Source organism: Vulpes lagopus, chromosome 12, assembly GCF_018345385.1.
Source record: "Vulpes lagopus strain Blue_001 chromosome 12, ASM1834538v1, whole genome shotgun sequence".
NCBI classification, from domain to species: Eukaryota; Metazoa; Chordata; class Mammalia; order Carnivora; family Canidae; genus Vulpes; species Vulpes lagopus.
Genome location: NC_054835.1, coordinates 55,021,165 through 55,045,186, shown reverse-complemented (window position 1 = coordinate 55,045,186; position 24,022 = coordinate 55,021,165). Strand labels below are relative to the sequence as shown.

At 48.1% G+C, this 24,022-nt stretch overlaps 1 protein-coding gene across 1 annotated transcript in view; it reads left to right on the top strand.

Moving 5' to 3' along the window:
- The window catches only part of GRB2 (growth factor receptor bound protein 2), a 73,964-nt gene extending 71,800 nt beyond the window's left edge, over nucleotides 1-2,164 (top strand). Inside the window, exon 6 of the mRNA XM_041726758.1 lies at nucleotides 8-2,164. Coding sequence (XP_041582692.1) covers nucleotides 8-193 — 186 coding nt within the window. The 3' untranslated portion in view covers nucleotides 194-2,164. The remainder of the gene's footprint in view (nucleotides 1-7) is intronic.
- Nucleotides 2,165-24,022: the final 21,858 nt, after the last annotated feature.

Below are 24,022 nucleotides of genomic sequence, written 5' to 3'. Positions count from 1 at the left end.
TCTACAGCAACCGACGTACGTCCAGGCCCTCTTTGACTTTGATCCCCAGGAGGATGGAGAGCTGGGATTCCGTCGGGGAGACTTTATCCACGTCATGGATAACTCAGACCCCAACTGGTGGAAAGGGGCCTGCCATGGGCAAACCGGCATGTTTCCCCGCAATTACGTCACCCCTGTGAACCGGAACGTCTAAGAATCAAAGAAGAGATTATTTAAAGAAAGTGAAAAATTTAAAACACATACAAAAGAATTAAACCCCCGAGCTGCCTTAACAGCAGCCCATGAGGGGAGCTCAGAACACCTGTCTGGGTCACCTGGTGACCCTCTCACTTTGGTTGGAACTTTGGGGGGGTGGGGGGGCGTTGGATATAAAATGCCAAAACTTACCTATAAATTAAGAAAAGAGTTTTTATTACAAATTTTCACCGCTGCTCCTGTTTCTCCTTTGTCCTCTTTTTCATCCTTCTCCTCTTCTGTCCATCAGTGCATGACGTCTAATGCCACATATAGTCCTAGCTGATGCCAATAATAAAAGAAAAGAAACCAAGTGGGCTGGTATTTTCTCTATGCAAAATGTCTGTTGTAGTTGGAGTGACTGAAGGAAGGACAGCCGTGGCTGTGTTCCTCGTGCACACAGAGGAGAGGGCGGCTGGGCCGCGGCCCTCACTGGTCAGTGTCTGCCAGGCGTGGGGGGGCAGCCCCCGGCCGCAGGCATCTTGTGACAAAGCTGGAAGTGGAGCGGGGGCAAGAGGAAGGACTGTTACCCCTCATGGCTTCCTGAGAAAAGTCGAACTAAAAACCTTTGTCTCTTTTCTACATTGTTTTCCTTTCCAAATGGTATTATTGAGCATGTTGATTTTTCATAGTGCCTTTTTCCTTATTTCAAGAGTTGCTTATGAGTGGTGTTTTTTTTTTTTTATTTGTTTTAAAATAAGTTAAAGACAGTCCAGAGCTTTCCAGCCAGTTTGTCTCCTGCTCTGTGTAAATAGTCCTCTCTGGGAGTGGGGGGAGCCGGGCTCCGGGCAGAGGAGCGGCTGCTACAGGCACAGGTGGAGGGTGCGGGCGGTCCGCCTCTTCTCAGCCACGAGTCTTTAAGGTTCAGCTTTAATATTTGTCAGCCCTCTGGAGTCTGCTGTGGCTGCCCCAGGGGTGCAGAGCCCCCAGCTGCTGGGGAGGAAGGAGAAGTTCCAGCTCTTCCCACCTTGGACTGGATCTGGCTGCAGGGGGGTGGTCAGAGTCCTTGACCTTGTGATCCCAGCTGTTGTCTGCCCCTCCTCAGCTCCAGAGCCCCCCAGAGAAAAAATCCCTGGAGCCAGCAAGTTTCAAACAGGAAAACCCAAGGAATTTAGACTGTCGCTCTGTGACTGTATCAGGTTATACTGTGTTCCAACACTGGGGTGGAAAATGAGAGTTTTCCTTTTTCTTGCTCTGAAAGTTAGAGGTATCTGTCCACGGCTTTCATCTTGTGTCGCCTGCCTGACCTGCCCAGGTGAGCACTAGGGCAGCATTCAAGAAGCAGCTGGGTTTCCATGTCTCTGTTCCCAGTGGGCTGTGTTTCTAGCTGCTCCACCCTTCCCCCCAAGGAAATGTGTCCATGAAGCAGGAACAGTTGAGGAAGAACAAGTGGGAAATGTAGGAAGGCCGAGGACATTGCAGAGCTCTCTCTGTCCGCCCTGTCAGCTGCTTGTCCCTCGTAGTGATGTGCCTGTGAACTTTCTCCACCCAGTCCCCTGCCCGCAACAGAAACGGGGCTGCCCAGGAGTTGGTGACAGCCTTTGGGTTCTGAAGTGGTTGGTTGGAGTCTCCCCTGGACTCTGGTTATGGAGCCAGACTCAGCCTGGAGTACTCAGAGGCCCCGGAGGCAGCTGCTCTTCTGGACAGAGCATCTGCCCCCCCCCCCCCCCCCCCGCTCCCTTTCTGGTAGCTTCTTTCCTCAGTGATGATAAAAGGAATCTCTGGCATTCTACACCTGGACCATTTGATTGTTTTATTTTGGAATTGGTGTATATCATGAAGCCTTGCTAAACTAAGTTTTGTGTGTATATATTTAAAAAAAAATCAGTGTTTAAATAAAAAGACCTATGTACTTAATCCTTTAACTCTGCGGATAGCATTTGGTAGGTAGTGATTAACTGTGAATAATAAACATACAATGAATTCTTCACTCTGTATCTCTTCTCTTTTTTATCCCCCCCCCCCGCCCCCCCGCCCACCACCACCACCACCTTACTTAAAATAAAAACCTAAAAGCTATGTTGGGTGTCGGGGGACTCCTGTGTCATCTTTTCCCACCCCCCTAGCTTGTTGGGGAAGCATGTGGACCTTGCTGGGCCCCTGGAGTCGTGATGCCCACACTCAGCTGCTCATCAGAATCCCTGGGAGCTTGGTCACCATGGATGCCCAGCCACCACCCACAGGTGCTGCCAGATGGTGGCTAAGAGCACCGACAGGCATGCCTGGTGTTTCTGACAAACTATGGACCACACTTTGGAAACTCTGGTCTAGACCCAGCGCTTGCCCAGTCCTCATCCCCTCCTCCTGTTAAATAAAGGACAGAAGTGCAGGATGGTCTGTGTTGAAGCAATCTCCATGTGCCCAGTAGCTAAAGCATGTTTGTCTGCTCAGCTGGCTGCTGCAGGTGAGGCCAGGCCTAACCACAGCATACTGGCTGGCGTAGACCAGAACAAGGAGTGTTTAGGAAAAGCGTGAACAGAAACTCAACCCAAGGAATTTCTACTTAGATTCTTGGTCCAGTTCTTAGAGTTCAGCCTACTACCACATTTGCGGCTGCCCCGTTTGGGCTATAGTTTTCCAATTCCTGCATTTCTGCAGAGACCTCTGTGAGTAGGAACTTGTCAGCACTGCCCTGCTGGACGCCGCCAGTCTCACAGACCCCCACCTGTGCTAGCTACTCTGAAGCTGAGCAGCTGTTTTCAAAATGGGGCCATTTGAGTGTAAACTTCAGGCAATGACAGTCAATGAGACTTTCTGCTGTTTGACTAATGACCTCAGAATAGCATCACTGTTAATGGGAATGTTGATACTTTTGCACAGTTGGTCACAGGCTTCTTGGTGATTATATCTCCTTCCACCATGGATCTGAAATTCCTGGGAAAGCATCTGAGTGGGAGCATCTTGGGGAAGACTCCACTGTCAGAGCCCATCTGCAGTTGATGACTAAGAGGTGGGCAAGCGGCCTTGAAGTGCCCTCGCACTGTGTTCACCTTGGTGGCCCTGCACTGGCTGGAGCTTGCATGTGCCTGGCTCACTGACCGGGGAGTTTGGAACAGACTCCTTCAAACATGAGTATAGAGGGGAAGGTGGTGACAGCTCCTACCAAGAGCTTCAAGGCAGTCTGCAGCACCAGACCCCACCTTCAGGTACTTCAAGGTGCTTGAGGGCACAAACGCATGGCATGTTGGAAAGAGATAAGGCAGGGGGTACAAGTGGTCTGCCTTTCCTTGACTTGTCCCCTTGACCTGCTTGCAGCAGGTGATCTTAAGGCTGAACTCTGCTTTACTAATGTGCCTGGATAACTAGGAAAAATGAAAGTGGCAATGTATCTGGGCACCTTGGAAATACTTTCATTCCTAAGAGTCTGTATTTCCATGAAATACAAATTCTCCAGGTCTGAGCCCTGTTTTACATTGAAGAACAAAGAGATCCTGTATGTGTTCTTGGCGTGTGTGTTCATTGGAGGATTCTTTTGTTTGTTTGTTTAGATTGTATTTATTCATTCATGAGAGAGGCAGACATAGGCAGAGGGAGAAGCAGGCTCCTCAAGGCAGCCCTCTATGGGACTCGATCCTGGGACCCTGGGCCCATACCATATCCTGAGCCGAAGACAACGCTCAACCGCTGAGCCACCCAGGCATCCCTCATCAGAGGATTCTTAAACTTAGTCCTGGGGGCTCCTCACTCCATCCAGAGTCCTGAGGCAAGCGAATCATGTGCTTACCACCAAGATGGATCGCATCAAAGTCCTGAATTACCACTATATCTTAGGCTATTCATCGCTGTTAAGGAAAGAAGAACAATTGTGCGTGCCAACAGGACAGATATGTAAGTACTAGATGGTAGTGCTGTTGACTAACCCACTTGCTACTGAAAGCATTCCAACACTACTTTTAAAACATCTAAAACCGATGTCATTAGGTTTTGGGTTGTTTTGTTTTCTTATGAGACCTGGGAATTTTAAGTTTTTTTATTTCCTTTTTTTTTTTTTTTTTTAAGATTTTGTTTATTTTTCATGAGAGACACACAGAGAGAGAGGCAGAGACAGAGGCAGAGGGAGAAGGAGGCTCCATGCAGGGAACCTGATGCATGGGAACCGGGACTCCCAAGATCACACCCTGGGCCAAAGGCAGGTGCTAAACCATTGAGCCACTCAGGGATCCCCCTTTTTTTTTTCCTTTAAAGAGAAAGGAAGTGCATGCATGGGGGGTGGCTGCAGGTGGGGCAGAGAGAGGGAGAGAGACTTAAGCAGGCTCCATGCCCAGTGTGGAGCCCATTGCTGGCTTGATCACATGACCTGAGCCGAAATCAAGGGATGGTCACCTAACCAACTGAGCCACCCAGGCACCCCTAAAAATTTTATGTATTTTAGAGAGCGAGTAGAGTAGCAGAGGGAGAGGGAGAGAGAATCTGAAGCAAACTCCACACTTAGCACAGAGCCCAATTTGGGGTTAATCCCACCACTGTGAGACTGTGACCCAAACCAAAACCAAGAGTCAGATGCTCAACTGACAGCCACCTAGGCTCCCCAAGATTTTTTAAGATTGACTTATTTATTTTAGAGCACGGGGAGGGACGGACAGAGAGTGAGGGAGACAAGCAGACTCTGCTGCAGCGGGAGCCCGTTACAGGGCTTGATCCCAGGGCCCTGAGATCATGACCTGGGCTGAAATCAAGAATCAGGCACGTATGGGACACCTGGGTGGCTCAGCGGTTGAGCGTCTGCCTTCGGCTCAGGGCGTGATCTCGGAGTCCTGGGATCAAGTCCCGCTTTGGGCTCACTGTATGGAGCCTGCTTCTCCCTCTGCCTCTGTCTCTGCCTCTCTCTCTCTCTCTCATGAATAAAAATAAATAAAATCTTTAAAAAAAGAATCAGGCATTTAACCAACTGAGCCACCCAGGTGCTCCACCTGTAAAGACTTTTTTTAACTTTTTTTTTTTTTTTAGATTTTTTATTTATTCATGAGAGAGGCAGAGACACAGGCAGAGAGAGAGCAGGCCCCATGCAGGGAGCCCAGTGTGGGACTAATCCCGGGTTTCCAGGATCACACCCCGAGCCACCTACGTGTCCCTAAAGATTTTATTTTTAAGAAATCTCTACATCCAATGTCAGGTGTGGGGGGTGGAGCAGATGGGACTTGAGCCTGTCCTGGGGGAGGTCGCCTGGGGTGGAACAAGTAGACTCCGCCCCCACCCAGCAGGAGGTGCAGGGTTAGGAGAGGTGTGGGCTGGAAGCCAGTCAAGCGTGGTGTCTGGACGCTGCTATAAAGGAACCTGAGCAGCCTCCCACGAGGAGGAAGGACTCCAGGTAGGCTTGCTGGGCTTCCAACACAGACCAAGTGACGCCCATCTCGCTGTGGACACGAAGGGTTCCTCTGGTCTTGTAGGTGAGTGGCACGAGGAAGCAGGAGTTGAGGAAGACCTGACAGCACGGGTGCCCAGAACAAACCAAGATCGCCTGGATGAGGCTGATGAGGCCGAGGTAGTTGAAGGGCATAAAGAGTTACAGCAGAGCCCAGCCTGGTTCTCGAGCCTTCTGGCAGCCGACTGGACTATGTGCCAACCTCCTTGTGGTTCCGAGTGGCCGTGTGACGTTGTCCTGGGATGTGATATGCACCACCTCAAGGCTTGGCCGCCCCACGGGGCCCCCACATTCTTTCTCCACCACTGGCTGGATGCACCTGCTGTACTGGACTGTTCTGCACCGCTGGCGTCAGGAGCTCGTTGTTCCAGCTTTCACCCCTGCCTGACTTTCCAGGGGCCACTCTGGGGAGTAGTGAGCAAGGGAGGAAGCTGACAGGACTGAAGTGTTAAGTTTGGAGGAGGAAGCAGAATTGCTCATCAGGATCTAAATACAAGCAGCAACAACAGCCAGGTTGACGCTGCCCAGACCCCAGCGTGATACAGTCCTCCACGCTCCTCTCCCGGGGCTCCAGGCTCAGGAGGGCACAGCCTGCTCATTTCTCTCCTACCATTCTGACTGTCTTGTGCCCTTTTTTTTTTAAAGACTATTTATTAGAAAAAAAAAAAAAAAAAGACTATTAGACAGCCGGAGTGGCTCAGTAGTTTAGCACCGCCTTCAGCCCAGGGTGTGATCCTGGGGTCCCGGGATCCGGTCCCACGTCAGGCTCCCTGCATGGACCCTGCTTCTCCCTCTGCCTGTGTCTCTGCCTCTCTCTCTCTCTCTCTCTCTCTCTCTGTGTGTGTGTGTCTCATGAATAAATAAATCTTTTAAAAAATCAATTTTATAAATTGATTTATTGGGCAGCCCCAGTGGCGCAGCAGTTTGGCGCCGCCTACAGCCCAGGGCGTGATCCTGGAGACCCTGGATCAAGTCCCGTGTTGTGTTCTCTGGGTGGAGCCTGCTTCTCCCTCTGCCTGTGCCTCTGCCTCTCATTCTCTCTGTGTGTCTCTATGAATAAATACAATCTTTAAAAAAATAAAAATAAATTTAAAAAATTGATTTATTAAAAAAAAGGACTATTTATTCATAAGAGAGACACAGAGAGGCAGAGACACAGGCAGAGGGAGAAGCAGGCTCCCTGCAGGGAGCCCGATGCAGGGCTCGATCCCAGGACCCTGGGAATCACAACCTGAACCAAAGGCAGACACCCAACCACTGAGCCACCCAGGTGCCCCCCTCTCATGTCCCTGTTCGGTCACTGGGTGTGTGTTCCTTCAGGCCTCTGCTCAGACACGAGCCCTGCTCAGGCCCTCCCAAAATATATTTAGTAATCACCTCGCCTCCCGCACTTTCTGTTCCTCACAGGGCTGTTTTTCTAAAGAAGGAAGCACTTCTGGCTGCCTCCCGGCTTTCTTCTAGAGTGCAGACTTTCTGCCCATCTCTCCCACCAGACTGGACGCTCGTCAGGGCAGGAGCTCAGGCTCTGTTGCATCCCTAACCCTTAGAAGAGTGCCTAAAACATCCAGAGTGTCCATAGTATTCATTATCTGATGGTAAAACACCGGGTCCCAGATGCTGCTCACGAACAAGGCCAATGATCCCGGCACCCCAACCTTCAAGTCTGCAGGGGGGAAGGCAGCCAAAGAGTGACTCAGTGGTAGGAGTGGCATGAGTAAGGGGAGTGTAGGAGTTTGGGGGACACGAGACAGGCAGAAACAGCTAGAAGCTGGACAGGATGACTGTTCTGTGGAGAGGGGAAGGGATGTGTTCCAGGGAGGAACAGATTGATCTTGATCAATCAATCAACAGAACTTGATCTTGGACAGATCAAGTCCCAGAAAGAGCCGAGTGTGGGGAGGGAGGGAGAGCTGGGCCCAAGGGAGAGAGGCTGGCACAGGGCCAGAGGCCAGGTGAGGCAGCCCTGTGTAAGCCATAGGCGGGAGCTGGGAGTGGGGAGCCTGAGCAGCTTGGGGGCTCCGAGGGGGCTTCTAAGGATAGCTTTATTGAGATACAACTCATTTCTCACCCATTTAGAGTATTCCATTCCATGGTGTTTAGTGTTATTCACACACAGAATTATGCAATCAATTTTAGAACATTTTCATCATCCCAAGAAGAAACTGTGTATCCCTCATCAGGCACCTCCCACTTCTCCCAACCCCTCCGAGCCCCTGGCAACCCCAGTAAGTAGACTTACTTTCTGTCTCCATGGATTTTTCTTTTTTTAAAGATTTGGTTCATTTATTTGACAGACAGCCGAGCATGAGCAGGGGGAGAAGCAGAGAGAGAAGCAGGCTCCCCGCTGAGCAGGGAGCAGGACCTGGGGCTCAATGCCAGGCGCCTGGGATCATGACTTGAGCTAAAGGCAGACACTCAACCGACTGAGCCACCCAAGCGCCCTCCATGGATTTGCCTTTTCTGGACTTTTGTACAAATGGGGGGGTCAGACAATGTGCGGCCTTGTGTGTCTGGATGCTCTTGCCCTGCATTGTATTCTCAAGGTTCATCCGTGTGGTGGCATGTGTCAGTTTTTCATTCCTGGTTACATCCAAAACTATTCCATGGCCTGGATACACATTCCATTTATCCACACATACCCAAGGATGTTTTGGGGTGTCTCCACTCTGGCGAACAGTGCTTCTGTGAACGTTCGTGTGCAACCTTCTATGAGGACATACCCTGAAGGATTTTTTTTTTCTTTTTTTTTTTTTAAGATTTTAGAGCAGCCCCAGTGGCGCAGCGGTTTGGCGCCGCCTGCAGCCCGGGGTGTGATCCTGGAGACCCGGGATCGAGTCCTGCATCAGGCTCCTTGCATGGAACCTGCTCTGCCTGTGTCTCTGCCTCTCTCTCTCTCTCTCTCTCTCTTTCTCTCTCTGTGTGTCTCTCATGAATGGATAAATAAAATCTTTTAAAAAAAAAAAAAGATTTTATTTAGGGTGGCCCAGGTGGCTCAGCGGTTTAGCGCTGCCTTCAGCCCAGGGCCTGATTCTGGAGACCCGGGATCGAGTCCCGCGTTGGGCTCCCTGCACGGAGCCTGCTTCTCCCTCTGCCTGTGTCTCTGTGCCTCTCTCTCTGTCTCTCATTACTAAATAAATAAAATCTTTAAAAAAAAATAAAGAGTTTATTTATTTATGAGATACATACACAAAGGCAGGCAGTCAACCACTGAACCACCCAGGTGTCCCTCTGAAGGATTTTAAGCAGAGGGGTGGCCATGGTCCTGCTTGGTTTGGACAGTGGAGAAAAGGGACCACGCAAGAAACTGTTGCCGTTGTTCTGGTGACAGAGGGGGTTGGCAGGGAGAGCAAAGCGAAGCTGGTTGGTTTTAGCCATATCTTGGAGGATGGGATGTCAGGACTTGGGGGGCAAAGGGAAGGAGGGTGTTGTGTGCTGGTATCAGCCCACCAGTAACCAGTGGCGGACAGGACCTTGTGGTTCTTACCATGATGATGGCACCCGTCAGCAATAACCATCGGAAAGTTTGAAAAAATAAAGATTTGCCACTTACAGGACCTGGAAATTCCACAACACACCTGGAGTCATATAGTGAGGTCCCAGGTAGAGAACCAGAGAGGGCAGGGGCCTGGGGTTTTCCTTTCATTGGGGTCAAAGGTGGAGGCCAATTTCAAGGAGTGTGAATTCAAAGCTCAGGAAGAGAAAAAAACAAGTGACTGGAATCAGTTGTGGAAATCACCCAAGATCCTTAAAACAAAGGAGCCTCCATGCGGGGAAACAGTGGGCTCTTTATCTCCCTATCTGGTCGCGGGGCTGGCAAGGTGCTTAGTCCAGAGAGCATCGGGGGTGGACCTGCAATCAAAGCTTAAACCAGGCTCTTGTGTCATAAGAGAGGAAGCGAGGGTGCCCGGGTGGCTCAGTCATTTAAGTGTCCGACTCTTGATTTGGGCTCAGGCCCTGATCTCAGGGTCACGAGATGGAGCCCCCCATCATGGGCTCTGTGCACAGGGTGGAGTCAGCTTGAGAGTCTCCCTCTCTCCTTGTCCCTCTGCCCCTCCCCAGTTGCTCTCTAAAAAAATAATTAGGGACGCCTGGGTGGCTCAGTGGATGAGCCTCTTCCTTTGGTGCAGGGTGTGATCCCAGGGTCCCAGGATCGAGTCCCACATCGGGCTCCCTGCATGGAGCCTGCTTCTCCCTCTGCCTGTGTCTCTGCCTCTCTCTGTCTCTCATGAATAAATAAATAAAATATTTAAAAAGTAATAATAATAATTAAATAGGGGTGACTGGGTGGCTCAGTGGTTGAGCGTCTGCCTTTGGTTCAGGTCATGATCCCAGGGTCCCGGGATGGAGTCCTGCATCAGGTTCCCCGCAGGGAGCCTGCTTCTCCCTCTGCCTATGTCTCTGCCTCTCTCTGTGTCTCTCATGAAAATCTTTAAAAATAATAATAATAATTAAATTAAAACAAAAAACGAGAGAGGAAGCCTGTTGGGGCTTATATTCCAGAAGAATAGCAATGACCTTTAGGATCCTTGCTTGAGCAGTGGGGGGCAGTAAGGACCAGCGGCTCCTGTGGCCTGAGATAGGGAGCCCTGGAGTAGGGGGAGCAGGGGCAGGTGGGGGAGAAGGTTGGATAAGTGGAATGTGCGGTGCCAGCAGACAAATGTCCAAGGGCAGCAGGACATCTTAACCTGTAGCTCAGGAATGCAAATCTGAGCAGGGGACCCGGGACGAGGGGTTGTGGACAGGGAGGTGGCTCCGAGGTCACGGCCCTGGCTGCTGCCCCACACTCACACCACCACTCTGGGTGAAGAAACAGGGCAGAAAGCAGCAGAGCCTGATGAAGGCCAGGCCGAGGGCTGGACCAGGGGTGAGGAGGAAGCAGCAGGGGAGGGACGGAAGAAGCAGGAGGCAGTGCACAAGGACAGTGTCCCAAGGACCCTCCCGGAGGCCATCCTCTGCCGACCCCTCAGCCTCCATCCCAACCCGATTGTGGCTGCCCTGCCCGGCTACATGGTTCCTCCTCTGCTGAGAAACCTTCCCAGCTTCCAGGATGAAGGGCAGACTCCTGACCCTCAGGAGCCGTGTGATAGGAGTCAGAGGCCCAGGCCTTTATTCCAGGCTCTGTGACCTTGGGCAGGGCCTTAAACTCCAATCCCTTAAAAAAAAAAAAAAAAAAAAGCCAACGTCACCAGGTTGGCCTGAGGATCCAACGTGACTATGACTGTGTGCAGGTGTTCTCAAACTACGAGGTACAGAGGGACCAACTATGATCTTGGCATTCTAGACCTTTTACAATCTCAGCCTGGCTCTCTGAGCCAATTCTCCAACTCTTTGGCACCCTAAGTCCCCTCTGAGCCTCCCTGGGTTTAGCCAGCAACGACTTCTCTCTCTGATCCCAGGCCAAGGGCTCTCTCTCCTCTCTGCCTCTACTTCTCCTCAGCCTGACCTGGGCACTGACTCCACACACCCCACACCCTCTGAAAAGCCTTTCCTGACCAGCTTCCAGAGAGCTCTTGCTCCGCCACAAGCTCAAAAAACCCCAATGCCTGACCTTGGTCCAGGTGATGTAGAGGAGCTACATGCAGAAGGCAAGACCCCTCCTGGACCTGCCTGGAACCTTGCCTCCTGCCACCACCATGCCCAGGCCTTGGACAGGGTGCCTCCTATGGTTTGGGAACAACCAGGAGGTGGCCTTACACAGACTACCTTTCCAAGCTTCAGGAAGCTTAGTCTGCTAAGCTATATGAGGATTGCCCAGGCCACTGGGGGTTCCTCGGGGCCAGCTCCCACACCAGGGAATCCCTGCACGCATGCCGGCCCAGTCCTGGTCAGCCCTGTGCCCAAGGCTCCTGTTCTTGTTGACGGCAAAGGAACTCATCCATATTTTCACTCTTTTATGTTTTAACCTTTGACCCATTTGAAGGCTACCCTGGTGATCGGTATGAGGTTAGACCCGGATGTCTTTTTCCAAAATGCTACCCAATTGTCCAGATAGTGTTTATTAAAAGGTCCATGGCCAGGGGCGCCCAGGTGGCTCAGTTGGTTAAGCATCTGACTCTTGGTTCGGCTCAGGTCATGATCTCAAGTTCGGAGCCTTGTGTTGGGCTCCGTGCCCATCGGGGAGTCTACTGGAGATAGTCTCTCTCTCAGTCTCTGTCCCTCCCTTCCCTGCCCACTGTGCTTACTCTCTCTCTCTCTCTAAAACAAATAAATAAATCTTTTTTAAAAAGGAGAGGGAGTCAGGACACCTGGGTAGCTCAGTGGTTGAGCGTCTGTCTGCCTTTGGCTCAGGGCCTGATCCCAGATTCCCGAAATCGAGTTCCACACTGGGCTCCTTGCATGGAGCCTGCTTCTCCTCCCTCTGCCTGTGTGTCTCTTCCTCTCTTTCTGTGTCTTTCATGAATAAATAAATAAAATCTTTTTTAAAACGGAGTGAGGGGGTAGGGGGCACCTGGGTGGCTCAGTGGTTGAGCATCTGCCTTTGGTTCAGGTCATGATCCTGGGATCCTGGGGTCCTGGGATCAAGTCCCACATCAGGCTTCTCCACAGGGAGCCTGCTTCTCCCTCTGCCTGTGTCTCTGCCTCTCTCTCTGTGTCTCTCACAAATAAATAAATAATAATCTTTAAAAAAAAAAAAAGGTCTATTGTCAGCTCTCAGATTCGAGAAAATCCATTTTACACATTGAGTTTCCACTATGGTGAGGTCCTGTTTCTGGACTTTCTGTTCTCTCACTCTGTCTGTTGGTGGCCTTACTTCCAAGCAGATTTGGGTGTCCAGTGGGCCACTCTTCCCCACACCTCTCTCCCTCTGAGAGTTCTCCTGGCTTTTCTGCTTCTTCATGTTTTCTATGTAAACTTCAGATTTTCTAGTTCTAGGGGGAAAAAAAGCCTTTGGATGTTTTTATTTGGATCCTGTTCAATTTATAAACTACCTTTGGAAGAAGTGACATCTTTATGATGTTGGGTTTTCCTATCCAAGAACACAGCACATTCTTTTCAGTTTCATGTCCTTTGGGAATGTTTCAGAGTTTTCCTTGGGGAGGATTTGCACGTTTCCTGTAATGTTTATTCCCAGATATTTTATCTGTTTTGTTGACATTGGAAATCAGACCTCTTCCGTCATGCCATCTCACTGCTGGATGTTTGTATATGGGAAGGTATTGATTTCTTGATAAAGGTTTTGATCTCTCTTTCCTACTGAATGCTGGACTGTTTGAAGTTGTTTGGGACAAAATTGTGTTCAAATCTCAAGTTTAAACCCCACAACTAGTCCAGCTCTGAGAAAGTTCTTCTAATGCTTCTAGATCTCCCCACACTGGGACAAGCCCCATCATTATTTTTTTTTTCGTTTTATTTTATTTATTTTTTTTTAGAGAGGGAGTATGAGCAGGGTGGAATTAGGAGCAGAGGGAGAGAGAGAATCTTAAGCAGGCTCCACACTCAGCACAGAACCCAACATGGGGTTAGATCTCATGACCCTGAAATCATGACCAGAGCCAAAATCAAAAGTGGGATGCTTAGCCACCTGAGAAGCCCAAGAGCCCCCACAGAATTGGTTTAGTAAGCAAATGACTGAGTCTAAGAGATGAAGGGCTAAATGAGATGCTTAATGACTCTGGTCGTAAAATCTGCCTACATCTGTGCAAAATCAGCACAAAATTCTAAACTTTTTTTTTTTTTTTTAGCTTAAAACATTTTGTTCTGAGTAAGGGATACAAGTTCTTTTACAAATTCTTTTTGGCCATAAAATTACAACACTTTTGTAGCCTGAGAAAAGTAAGCTGTGAGGAGGAGTTACCTTTTCCAGAACAAAATGTCAGACCTATCAGGATGGCTGTTATCAAGAAAAAGGGGGAAAAAAGAAAGCAAAAGCAACAAATGTCGTGAAGGTGTGGATAAATTAGAACCCTCACATACTGTTGGTGGGAATACAGACTGAGGGACACTTAGGTGGCTCAGTTGGTTAAGAGACCAACTCTTGATCTTGATTCAGGTTTTGATCTCAGGGTCATGAGTTCAGGCCCCACATTGGGCTCTGTGCTGGGTGTGGAGCCTACTTAAAAAAAGAAGGGAGAAGAAGAAGTAGAAGAAGAAAACAAAGAATGAAGAGAAGAAGAAGAACAACAGCAACTACTACTACTTTCTGATCCAGCAATCCTACTTCTGGGTATTTATCCAAAATAATTGAAATCAGGATCTTTTTTTTTTTTAATTTTTTAAATTATTTTTTATTTTTTATTAGAGAGAGAGAGAGAGACAGGCAGAGGGAGAAGTAGGCTCCATGTAGGGAGCCCAACATGGGACTCAATCCCAGGTCTCCAGGATCACACCCTGGGCTGAAGGCAGCGCTAAACCACTAGGCCACCGGGGCTGCCTCTGAAATCAGGATCTTACAGAGACATTAGCACTCCCATGTTCATTGTAGTACTAGTCACAACAACCAAGATGTAGAAACAGCCTAAACATCCATCAAGAGATAAATGGAGGGGCAGCCTGGGTGGCTTAGCGGTTTAGCACCGCCTTCCACCCGGGGCCTGATCCTGGAGACCCGGGATGGAGTCCCGCGTCAGGCTCCCTGCATGGAGCCTGCTTCTCCCTCTGCCTGTGTCTCTGCCTCTCTCTCTCTCTCTCTCTCTCTCTCTCTGTCTCATGAATAAATAAATAAAATAAATAAAATCTTAAAAAAAAAGAGAGAGAGATGAATGGATAAAAGACCTGACACAAACACATGCACACATGCACACACACATGCACACTGGAATACTATTCAAGCTTAAAAAAAGAAGGGAAAAAAATAGAAGGAAATTCTTCAATACAAGGACAACATGGATGAACATTGAGGACATTATGCTCAGTGAAACAGGCCAGTCACAGGAGGACAGATACTGCCTAATTCTACTCATGTGCGTCTCAAGTAGTCAAATTCACAGAATCAAAGACTAAAATGGTGGTTAATCAGCAGATATTAGGTTTCAGTTAAGCAAGATGAAGAAGTTCTAGAGATCTGCTGTGCAACATGGGACCTACTGTCGACAATAACTAGTGTTATACACATGAACATGGAAGAAGGTAGGTCTCATGTTAAGTGTTCTTACCACAATAAAATAAAAAAAGAAACAGGAGTTCCCAGCTGGCTCAGTTGGCAGAGCATGTGACTCTTGATCTGAGGGTCATGAGTTTAAGACCTACGTCAGGAGCCTACTTAATTTTTAAAAAGAGGGAGAGGGCAGCCGGGTAGCCTGGATGGCTCAGCTGTTTAGTACCACTTTCAGCCCAGGGTGTGATCCTGGGGTCCTGGGATCAAGTCCCATATCAGGCTTCCTGCATGGAGCCTGCTTCTCCCTCTGCCTGTGTCTCTGTCTCTCTGTCTCTCTCTCTCTCTGTCTTTCATGAATGAATAAAGTCTTAAAAAAAAAAAGAGGGAGAGAAAAAAAAAGAGGGAGAGGGCAGAAAAATAAACGTTGGCTATAATAGCTGGTTCTGGAACCTCACAGAAAAGGGAAATATACATGTAAGAAAAAAAATTCTTTGCGAAGCTCCCAGGAATCCTACCACAGGATGAGCCCTTTGGTAGGATGGGTGAGGGATTACACACTTAGAGGCAGGGACTTGTCCAAGTGCTCAGAGCCTGAATTCTTCCTTGCACAATCCTGTTTGCAGTGCTGTGAAGACCAGACCAGCCACAACATTGTGTTCCTGCTGTCCAGCTGCACCCTTGACCCTAAGAAGTGAAACCAAGCGGGAAATGCATTTTAAAAACATGACTGTAGGATGCCTGGGTGGCTCAGCGGTTGAGCATCTGCCTTTGGCTCAGGGCGGGAGGGTACCACACATCAGGCTTCCTGCGTAGAGCCTGCTTCTCCCTCTGCCTGTGTCTCTGCCTCTGTGTGTGTGTGTGTCTCATGAATAAATAAATAAATTTTAAAAAATAATAAAATAAAAGGGATCCTTGGGTGGCTCAGCGGTTTAGCTCCTGCCTTCAGCCCAGGCCGTGATCCTGGGGTCCCTGGATCGAGTCCCACATCGGGCTCCCTGCAGGGAGCCAGCTTCTCCCTCTGCCTGTGTCTCTGCCTCTCTCTCTATGTGTGTCTGATGCATAAATCAATAAAATCTTAAAAAAAAAAAAAAAAAAAAGAAAGAAAAGAAAAGAGAAAGGAGAAAAATGACTTTTTCCTGCAAGCTCTTGCTACCTTTCCTGGCCTGGCAAGCTGGTCTGAACTTCAGAAGTTGGCTGAACTTCCCCCACCCAACCTTCCACCCTCTCTGACTCCCAAGGATGTGGCGGGAAAAGCTTTGAAGTCTGTCTCAGTCAGCTCGGGGCTGCTATAACGAAACACCAGAGTCCGGGGAGCCCAAGATCACGGTGCTGGCAAAATCGGCTCACAGTGAAGGCTCCCTCCCTGGCCTGAGACGCTGCCGCCTTGCCACCTCCTCACAAGATGGAAAGGGAGAGCTCTGAGTCATACAGACACTAGGCCATCACGAGGACCACCTACATCTAATTCTCCCCGGAAGGGCCCAGCTCTTCACACCACTGCGCTGGGGGGAGGGCTTCAACATCTGGATTTGGCAGGGTCAGGAGGACACCCACGTTCATTCGATAATGTAGTCTGTAGTCCTTGCTCTGGCCCCTACCAGTTGTGTAAACTTGGGTGAGTTACCCAACGTGTCTGACCTTCTTTCCTCATCAATCTGACGGAATGCGGTGTCTGCCTCCTAGGCTTTGGGGAGAAGTGAGTAATATATAAAACCTCAAGCGCATGCTGGAAATCCAGTATTTGCTCAACACACACTCTTCTTCTCTGTCCATCTGTGGTGGAGGCTGCCTATCCGCCATCTTACCCTGTTCTCTTCCTCTGTGGTAGTAGGATGCTCGGTTTGTAGCTTGTACCTGACCAGCCACAATAAAGACCATTCTCCTTTAGGTGTGGCCCTGTGATTAGGTTCTTGGCGACAGGATTCAGGGGAAAGTCTCACGTGGCAATTCCAGGTAACCTCCCAGAATCTCTCTCTCCTGTCAGACATGAGGGCCACCCCGAGGATGTGGGCGTGGTGAACCAGGAGTCTGTGCCCCTGGGAAGTTTGGTCCAAACCAGCCCTGGACAGCCTCCCCATTAGCTGAATCTAATCCTGATATGTGGCCATTCATGCACGTCCGCCAACGGTTCGAATGTTCCCCACATTCCCTGGTGTCTCATTTTCTCCAGAATTTGGGGGGGTGGGGAGGAAGGATGCACCAAAGGTAAACAAAAAAGACAAAAAAAGAAAGAAAAAAAGACACCCCAAGATGCCCGACAATCTCTCCCCATTCAGCTCTCTTACATGTATAATTCTCCACGCCCACATCCCTGTCTATAAATATTTCTGAGAGCTGGAGGCAGATGTGGAAAAGGGAATCATTTCATTCTGAACCAGAGCAGGGTACTGTTTCTTCCCTCCCTGCACCCCACAGTATCAACTACTGAGCATTTTTTTAAAATATTTTATTCATTTATTCATGAGAGAGAGAGAGAAAGAGAGAGAGAGAGGCAGAGACACAGGCAGAGAGAGAAGCAGTCTCCATGCAGGGAGCCTGACACGGGACTTGATCCCAGAATCCCGGGATCACACCCTGAGCGGAAGGCAGGCGCCAAACCGCTGAGCCACCCGGGGATCCCCCTGAGCATTTTGTTTTGCTCTTAAAGTATATTTATTTATTTATTTTAATAATCTCCCATGACCCTGAGATCAAGGGTCACATGCTCTACTGACCGATCTACTGACCGAGCCAGCCAGGCACCCCAACTACTGAGCATTTTTATTTTTAAGATTTTATTTATTCATGGGAGACACACACACACACACACACACACACACACACGCACACACACGCACACACACGCACACACACACACACAATGGCAGAGACACAGGCAGAGGGAGAAGCAGGCTCCATGCAAGGAGCCCGATGTGGGACTCGATCCCCGGTCTCCAGGATCACACCCCGGGCTGCAGGCAGCACTAAACCGCTGCACCACAGGGGCTGCCCCAACTACTGAGCATTTTGAACCTGGGTCTGTGCCAGGTGCAAAAGACGGAGAGAACAGGAAGGTCACCAAACCTTCAGGGAGCTCAAAAGGTGTGGAGGAAGCTGACCAATGATCCATCTCAGGACAGGGGTGGGAGGGAACAGAGAGGAGGGGAAACAGACTCAGCTGGGAACTGGAAAGGCTTCAGAGAGATGCTGAGGGAAAGAAGAGAAAATTGTATATGCAAAAGCACATGACACCTGAGGCACCTGGATGGTCAGTCAGTTGAGCATTTGACTCAGGTCATGATCTCGGGGTCCCAGGATTGAGCCCCACGTCGGGCTTCATGCTCATCCGGAGTCTGCATGCGGATTCTCTCTCCCTCTCACTGTGCTCCTCCCCCTGCTGTCTCTCTCTCTCTCTCTAATAAGTAAATAAATCTTAAAAAAAAAAAAAAAAGCACAAGACCAAAATAATAGAAAATAAGTATCAACAACCATGTGGAAACACTGGGACCCTCATGCATGGCTGGCATGAATGTGGAATTGCTGTGGAAATCAGTTTGGTGATTCCTAAAAAAAAAATTAAACATGGAATTACAGCATAATCCAACAATTCTACTTCTAGGCATGCGCCTGAAAGAGTTGAAAGTAAGGATTCAGGCAGCCCTGGTGGCTCAGCGGTTTAGCCCAGGGAGTGATCCTGGAGACCTGGGATCAAGTCCGGTGTCCGGATCTCTGCATGGAGTCTGCTTCTCCCTCTGCCTGTGTCTCTGACCCTCTCTCTCTCTGTGTCTCTCATGAATAAATAAATTAAAATCTTGAAAAAAAAAAAGTAAGGATCCAAACAGATACTTGTAAGCCGTGTGTTGCAGCATTATCACACTAGCGGAAAATGTGGAAAGAATTCAAATGTCCATCCAAAGGTGAATGTGTGTTGCAGCATTATCACACTAGCGGAAAAGTGGGAAGAATTCAAATGTCCATCAAAAGGTGAATGCAGGGATCCCTGGGTGGCGCAGTGGTTTGGCGCCTGCCTTTGGCCCAGGGCACGATCCTGGAGACCCGGTATCGAATCCCACGTCGGGCTCCCGGTGCATGGAGCCTGCTTCTCCCTCTGCCTGTGTCTCTGCCTCTCTCTGTGTGTGTGTATGTATGACTATCATAAATAAATAAATAACTTAAAAAAAAAACAAAAGGTGAATGCATAAACCAAATGTGATATATATATATATTCCTATATATATATATATATATGCAAGTGGAATATTACTCAGCCGTGTAAAAGAATGAAATTCTTATTCATGCTATAGTTTATTTTTTATTTATTTATTTTTAAAAGATTTTATTTATTCATGAGAGACACACACACACAGAGAGGCAGAGACACAGGCAGAGGGAGAAGCAGGCTCCATGCAGGGAGCCCGATGTGGGACTCGATCCCAGGACTCCAGGACCATGCCCTGGGCCAAAGACAGGCACTAAACCAAGGATCCCCTCATGCTATAGTTTAGATGAACTTTTCTTTTAAAAAAAAAAAAAGATTTATTTATTTATTTATTATAGACAGAGAGAGAGAGAGAGAGGCAGAGACACAGGAGGAGGGAGAAGCAGGCTCCATGCCGGGAGCCCGATGCGGGACTCGATCCCGGGACTCCAGGATCGCGCCCTGGGCCGAAGGCAGGCACTAAACCACTGAACCACCCAGGGATCCCCTGAACTTTTCTTTTTTAAGATTTATTTATCGGGGGATCCCTGGGTGGCGCCGCGGTTTGGTGCCTGCCTTTGGCCCGGGGCGCGATCCTGGAGACTTGGGATCAAATCCCACGTCGGGCTCCCGGTGCATGGAGCCTGCTTCTCCCTCTGCCTATGTCTCTGCCTCTCTCTCTCTCTCACTATGTGCCTATCATAAATAAATAAAATTAAATTAAAAAAAAAAGAAAAAAATTTAAAAAAAAAAAGATTTATTTATCGGGCGCCTGGTTGGCTCAGTTGGTGGGTCATGTGACTGTTGAATTCAGCTTGGGTTGTAGTCTTGGGGTTGTGAGATTGAGCCCTGTGTCAGCTCTGAGCTCAGTTTTTCTCCCTCTCATTCTGCCCCTCCCCCTGCTCAATCTCTCTCTCAAATTAAAAAATAAATCTTAAAAAAAAAACTTAACCAGGTCACCTGGGTGGCTTAGTCAGTTGGGCAGCTGCCTTTGGCCGGGGTCATGATCCAGGGGTCCAGGGATCGAGCTCCACGTTGGGCTCCCTGCTCAGTGGGGAGCCTGCTTTTCCCTCTCCCCTCTGCTCCTGCTCTCTTTCTCTGTCTTTCAGATAAATAAAATATATATTTTTAAGAAAGACACTTAACTGAGCCACCCAAGCACCTCCATTTTCAATGGTTTTTAAGTGTAGAATTCAGTGGCGTTCATTCCATTTGTAATGTTGTGAACTATCACCACTATTTTTAGAATGTTTTCATCACTCCAAGCAGAAACTCTGAAACCATTACACAATAATTCCCCATCCCCTCCTTCTGCTGGCCCCCAGGAACCTCTAATCTATTTTCCACATCTATGGATTTACCTAGTCTAGATACTTCATCTAAGTGGAACCATACAGTATGTGTCCTTTTGTGTCTGGTTTCTTTCACTTAGCAGAATGTTTTCAAGGTTCATGTGCCTTGTGGGGTTGCCTGGGTGGCTCAGTTGGTCACTCTTGAATTCCTGCTCAGGTCATGATCTCAGGGTCATGAGATCCAGCCCCCTGTCTGTCTCTGTGCGCGGCAGGGAGTCTGCTTCTTCCTCTCCTGCTGCCCTTCCCCCCTGCTCATTTTCTCTCTCTCAAATACATAAATAAAATCTTTTTTTAAAAAATGGTTGAGGGCAGCCCCAGTGGCTCAGCGGTTTAGCGCTGCCTTCAGCCCAGGGCATGATCCTGGGGACCCAGGATCGAGTCCCACGTTGAGCTCCCTCTGCCTGTGTCTCTGCCTCTTTCTCTCTGTGTGTGACTATCATAAATAAATAAAAATTTAAAAAAATAAAAATAAAAAATGGTTGAAATGGCAAACTACACACACACACACACACACACACACACACACACGATGTTGATTTCTAGAAGATGCAAACAGGCCCACCAGATCAAGGGCAGGGCATTGCAGGGGCACATGATTTTCACTTATAGGATCAGGACTAGTCAGGTTTCCATGGTGGTTTCTATCTTACCACTTTATCTTCTTCCACTCCAAGCTCTGGATGGCCTAATTCTGCTTTCAGAAGGGTTGGGTGAATAGAACAGAATGTAACAAAAGATATGGGTGTTTTGAGACATCTGTCTTGTGGTGTGTTTTAGTAATTTTTCCCCATTTATCACAGAATAGTAGTCCATGGTGTGGATGTACTACACCCTACACGTTCTGTATATGGACATCTCAGAGCTTTCCAGTCTGGGTTGCACCGAACATTTTTTTTTTAAGATATTGCTTATTTATTCATGAGAGACATAGGCAGAAACATAGGCAGAGGGAGAAGCAGACTTTCTGTAGGGAGCCTGATATAGGACTTGATCCCCAGACCCTGGGATCACACCCTGAGCTGAAGGCAGAGCTCAACCCTGAGCTATCCAGCGTCTCTTACACAAATCTTTTTGTAAACATGGTATCATTTCTCTTAGATAACCTAGAAGTGAGATTGCTAGGTCACAGGTGTATAAATGTTTAACTTAATAAGAAACTGCCTGACTTCTTCTCGTGTTTTTTGTTTTTGGGTTGGTTTTTTTTTTTAAGATTTATTTATTTGACAGAGAGCACAAGCAGGGGGAATGGCAGGAAGAGCAAGAGGGAGAAGCAGGCTCCCTCCGGGGCAGGGAGCCAAATGTGGGGCTCGATCCCACAACTCTGGGATCATGACCTAAGCCGAAGGCAGACACTTAACCACCTGAGCCACCCAGGCGCCCCTCTTCTCATGTGTTTGTACCATTTCATAATCCTACTGGCACTGTGCGGGAGTTCCAGTGGCTCTACAGCTTTGCTAACGTTTGGTGTCATCAGTCTTTAAATTTTAGCCATTCTGGTGGATGTGTGGTGGTATTTGATCACAGTTTTATTTATTTAATTTTTAATTTTTATTTATTTTATGATAGTCACACACAGAGAGAGAGAGAGAGAGAGAGAGAGGCAGAGACATAGGCAGAGGGAGAAGCAGGCTCCATCCATGCACTGGGAGCCCGACGTGGGATTCTATCCGGGGTCTCCAGGATCTCGCCCTGGGCCAAAGGCAGGCGCTAAACTGCTGCGCCACCCAGGGATCCCTGATCACAGTTTTAATTTGCACTTCCTTTTGGTTAATGATGTTGAGCACTTTTTTTTTTTTTTTTTTTTTTTTTGCTTATTACTCATATCTTTCTCTGTGAAATGTCTGTTCAACTGTCTTGCCTAATTTGTTTACTGGGTTGTTCATCTTTTTATTGTTAACTTGACATCCAAGTTTGACCTTCCCAGAAAGAGTCATCCTTGAGTCTGGTGAGATCAGAAGTCATGGAGGAAGAAGACATGGTCTGCAGTCAACCTGGGGCACGCCAGCCCTTCTTTCGTGATGGAGCTGCACCTCCTCTCCCTCTGAGCATTAGGTGGTGAGTGAAGACTGGCTTCTCACAGTCTCACCAGGAAACACCTTCTCAAAGAAGCTCAGATTGGGTGATGGGGGAGGTGTTGTCACCCACGAAGGTGGATGACCTCATCAGAGAACCACATGCTGAAAACCAGAAAGCCTGGACCTCAGAGACCCCCTCCAACAAACTTGAAAAGCTTTCTCTTTGGGCTGACATTGACCCTCCTGATAGCCTCCTGATGTGTGGCTTTACTAAGAGGAGCAGCAGAAGAAAGTTGCAATGCATAAGAAAACACCTCTTGGAAGTTACTGGACAGTGAATCCTCTTTCTTTCTTTCTTTTTTGCCCCCACCCTTTGGTTAGTTTACTGGTGTTTGAGTCATTTGCTGAGTAAATCTGAAAGGACAGAAAAGGGAACTGGATCAGACATGCCTCTATCTTCGGCCCCATGCACCCTGTCAGGGCTTCCTCCAGAATCATCCAGCAGTTGTTGCTTTTTCATGATTTTCTCAAACTTACCCCAAAGTTGAAAAAATAAGCAAGTAAAATTGATGGAAACTCACACGCACACAAAAACCCACATGCAGATATTTCCAGAAGCTTTGTTCATAATCACTGAAACATGGAAGCAACCAAACTGTGCTTTAGTAGGTGAATGTATGATATATCCACACAGATGATTTCTTGGTGCTAAAAAGAAGTGAGTTCTCACACCACAAAGAGATACATATTTCTTAGTGAACCTCTGAAACATATTTCTAAGTGAAAGAACATCAGCTCCAAAAGGGAAAAAATTCTGATTTGTTCATTGCTATAGCCCTGGCATCTAAAACAGTGTCTGCCCATGTAGATCCTCAATACAATTTTGATGGGAAAAAAAATGATGGGGAATAGAGGCCCTTCATCTCATCCTGAATCATAAGCAAGGAGAAAGAAACAAGGGGAGCCTAGGATGACTAGCTAAGATGTGTACCCCTAATTCAATGTCCATCCAAATATGGGCCACTAAATGAAATGCTTATTCTTGGGCCATATGCTAGACCTGCTTGATCAGGATGAGTGTCCCTATGGAGGGGTATCTGCATTTTTTTTTTTTTAAGATTTTATTTATTCATGAGAGACACAGAGAAGCAGAGACATAGGCAGAGGGAGAAAGAAGCAGGCTCCCTGCAAGGAGCCTGATGTGGGACCTGATCCCAGGACTCCAGGATTATGACCTGAGCCAAAGGTGGATGCTCAACCACTGAGCCACACAGGTACCCTGGTATCTGCATTTTAAAATAAGCATCCCAGATGATTAGCTGAAGCTGAGAACCCTTGTCTACCCACTAAAAATGCAGATATTTTTAGACCTTTGGACGTACAGAGGCAGTAAAGCTTGGACACCTTATAGTCCAACACCTCCATCTTCATAGATAGAAAAACTGCAGTCCCTTGCCACAGAGCCACAGTAAGTCACCTCCTGGCTCTAGGCCTCAGCTGAGCAGCCCCCTCAGGCAGTAAGAAGTTCTTTCACCTGTGATTGAAAAGCTCATTTGTGAGGCAGCTGATAAATACCAATTCTATTCAGTCAAGGCCAACGAGGTATTTACTTCCTCTTAGAAGGCAGGGGAAATCCAAAGAAGCTTTTAAATAGGTCTCTTTAGGGTAAAATTTTGATGAGGTCACAGAAGGATTCACTTCCCCAAGCTGACAGGAAACGTTTTTCTCTGGTTTCTCTTTTCACGTGATGTGATTTACTTAGTATATTTAACTTAAAATGAAATGATCAAATTTTAAATATGCAAAAACGGAGCCAGGGTGTAAGCCCAGGAAAGCTGGCACCTGCCA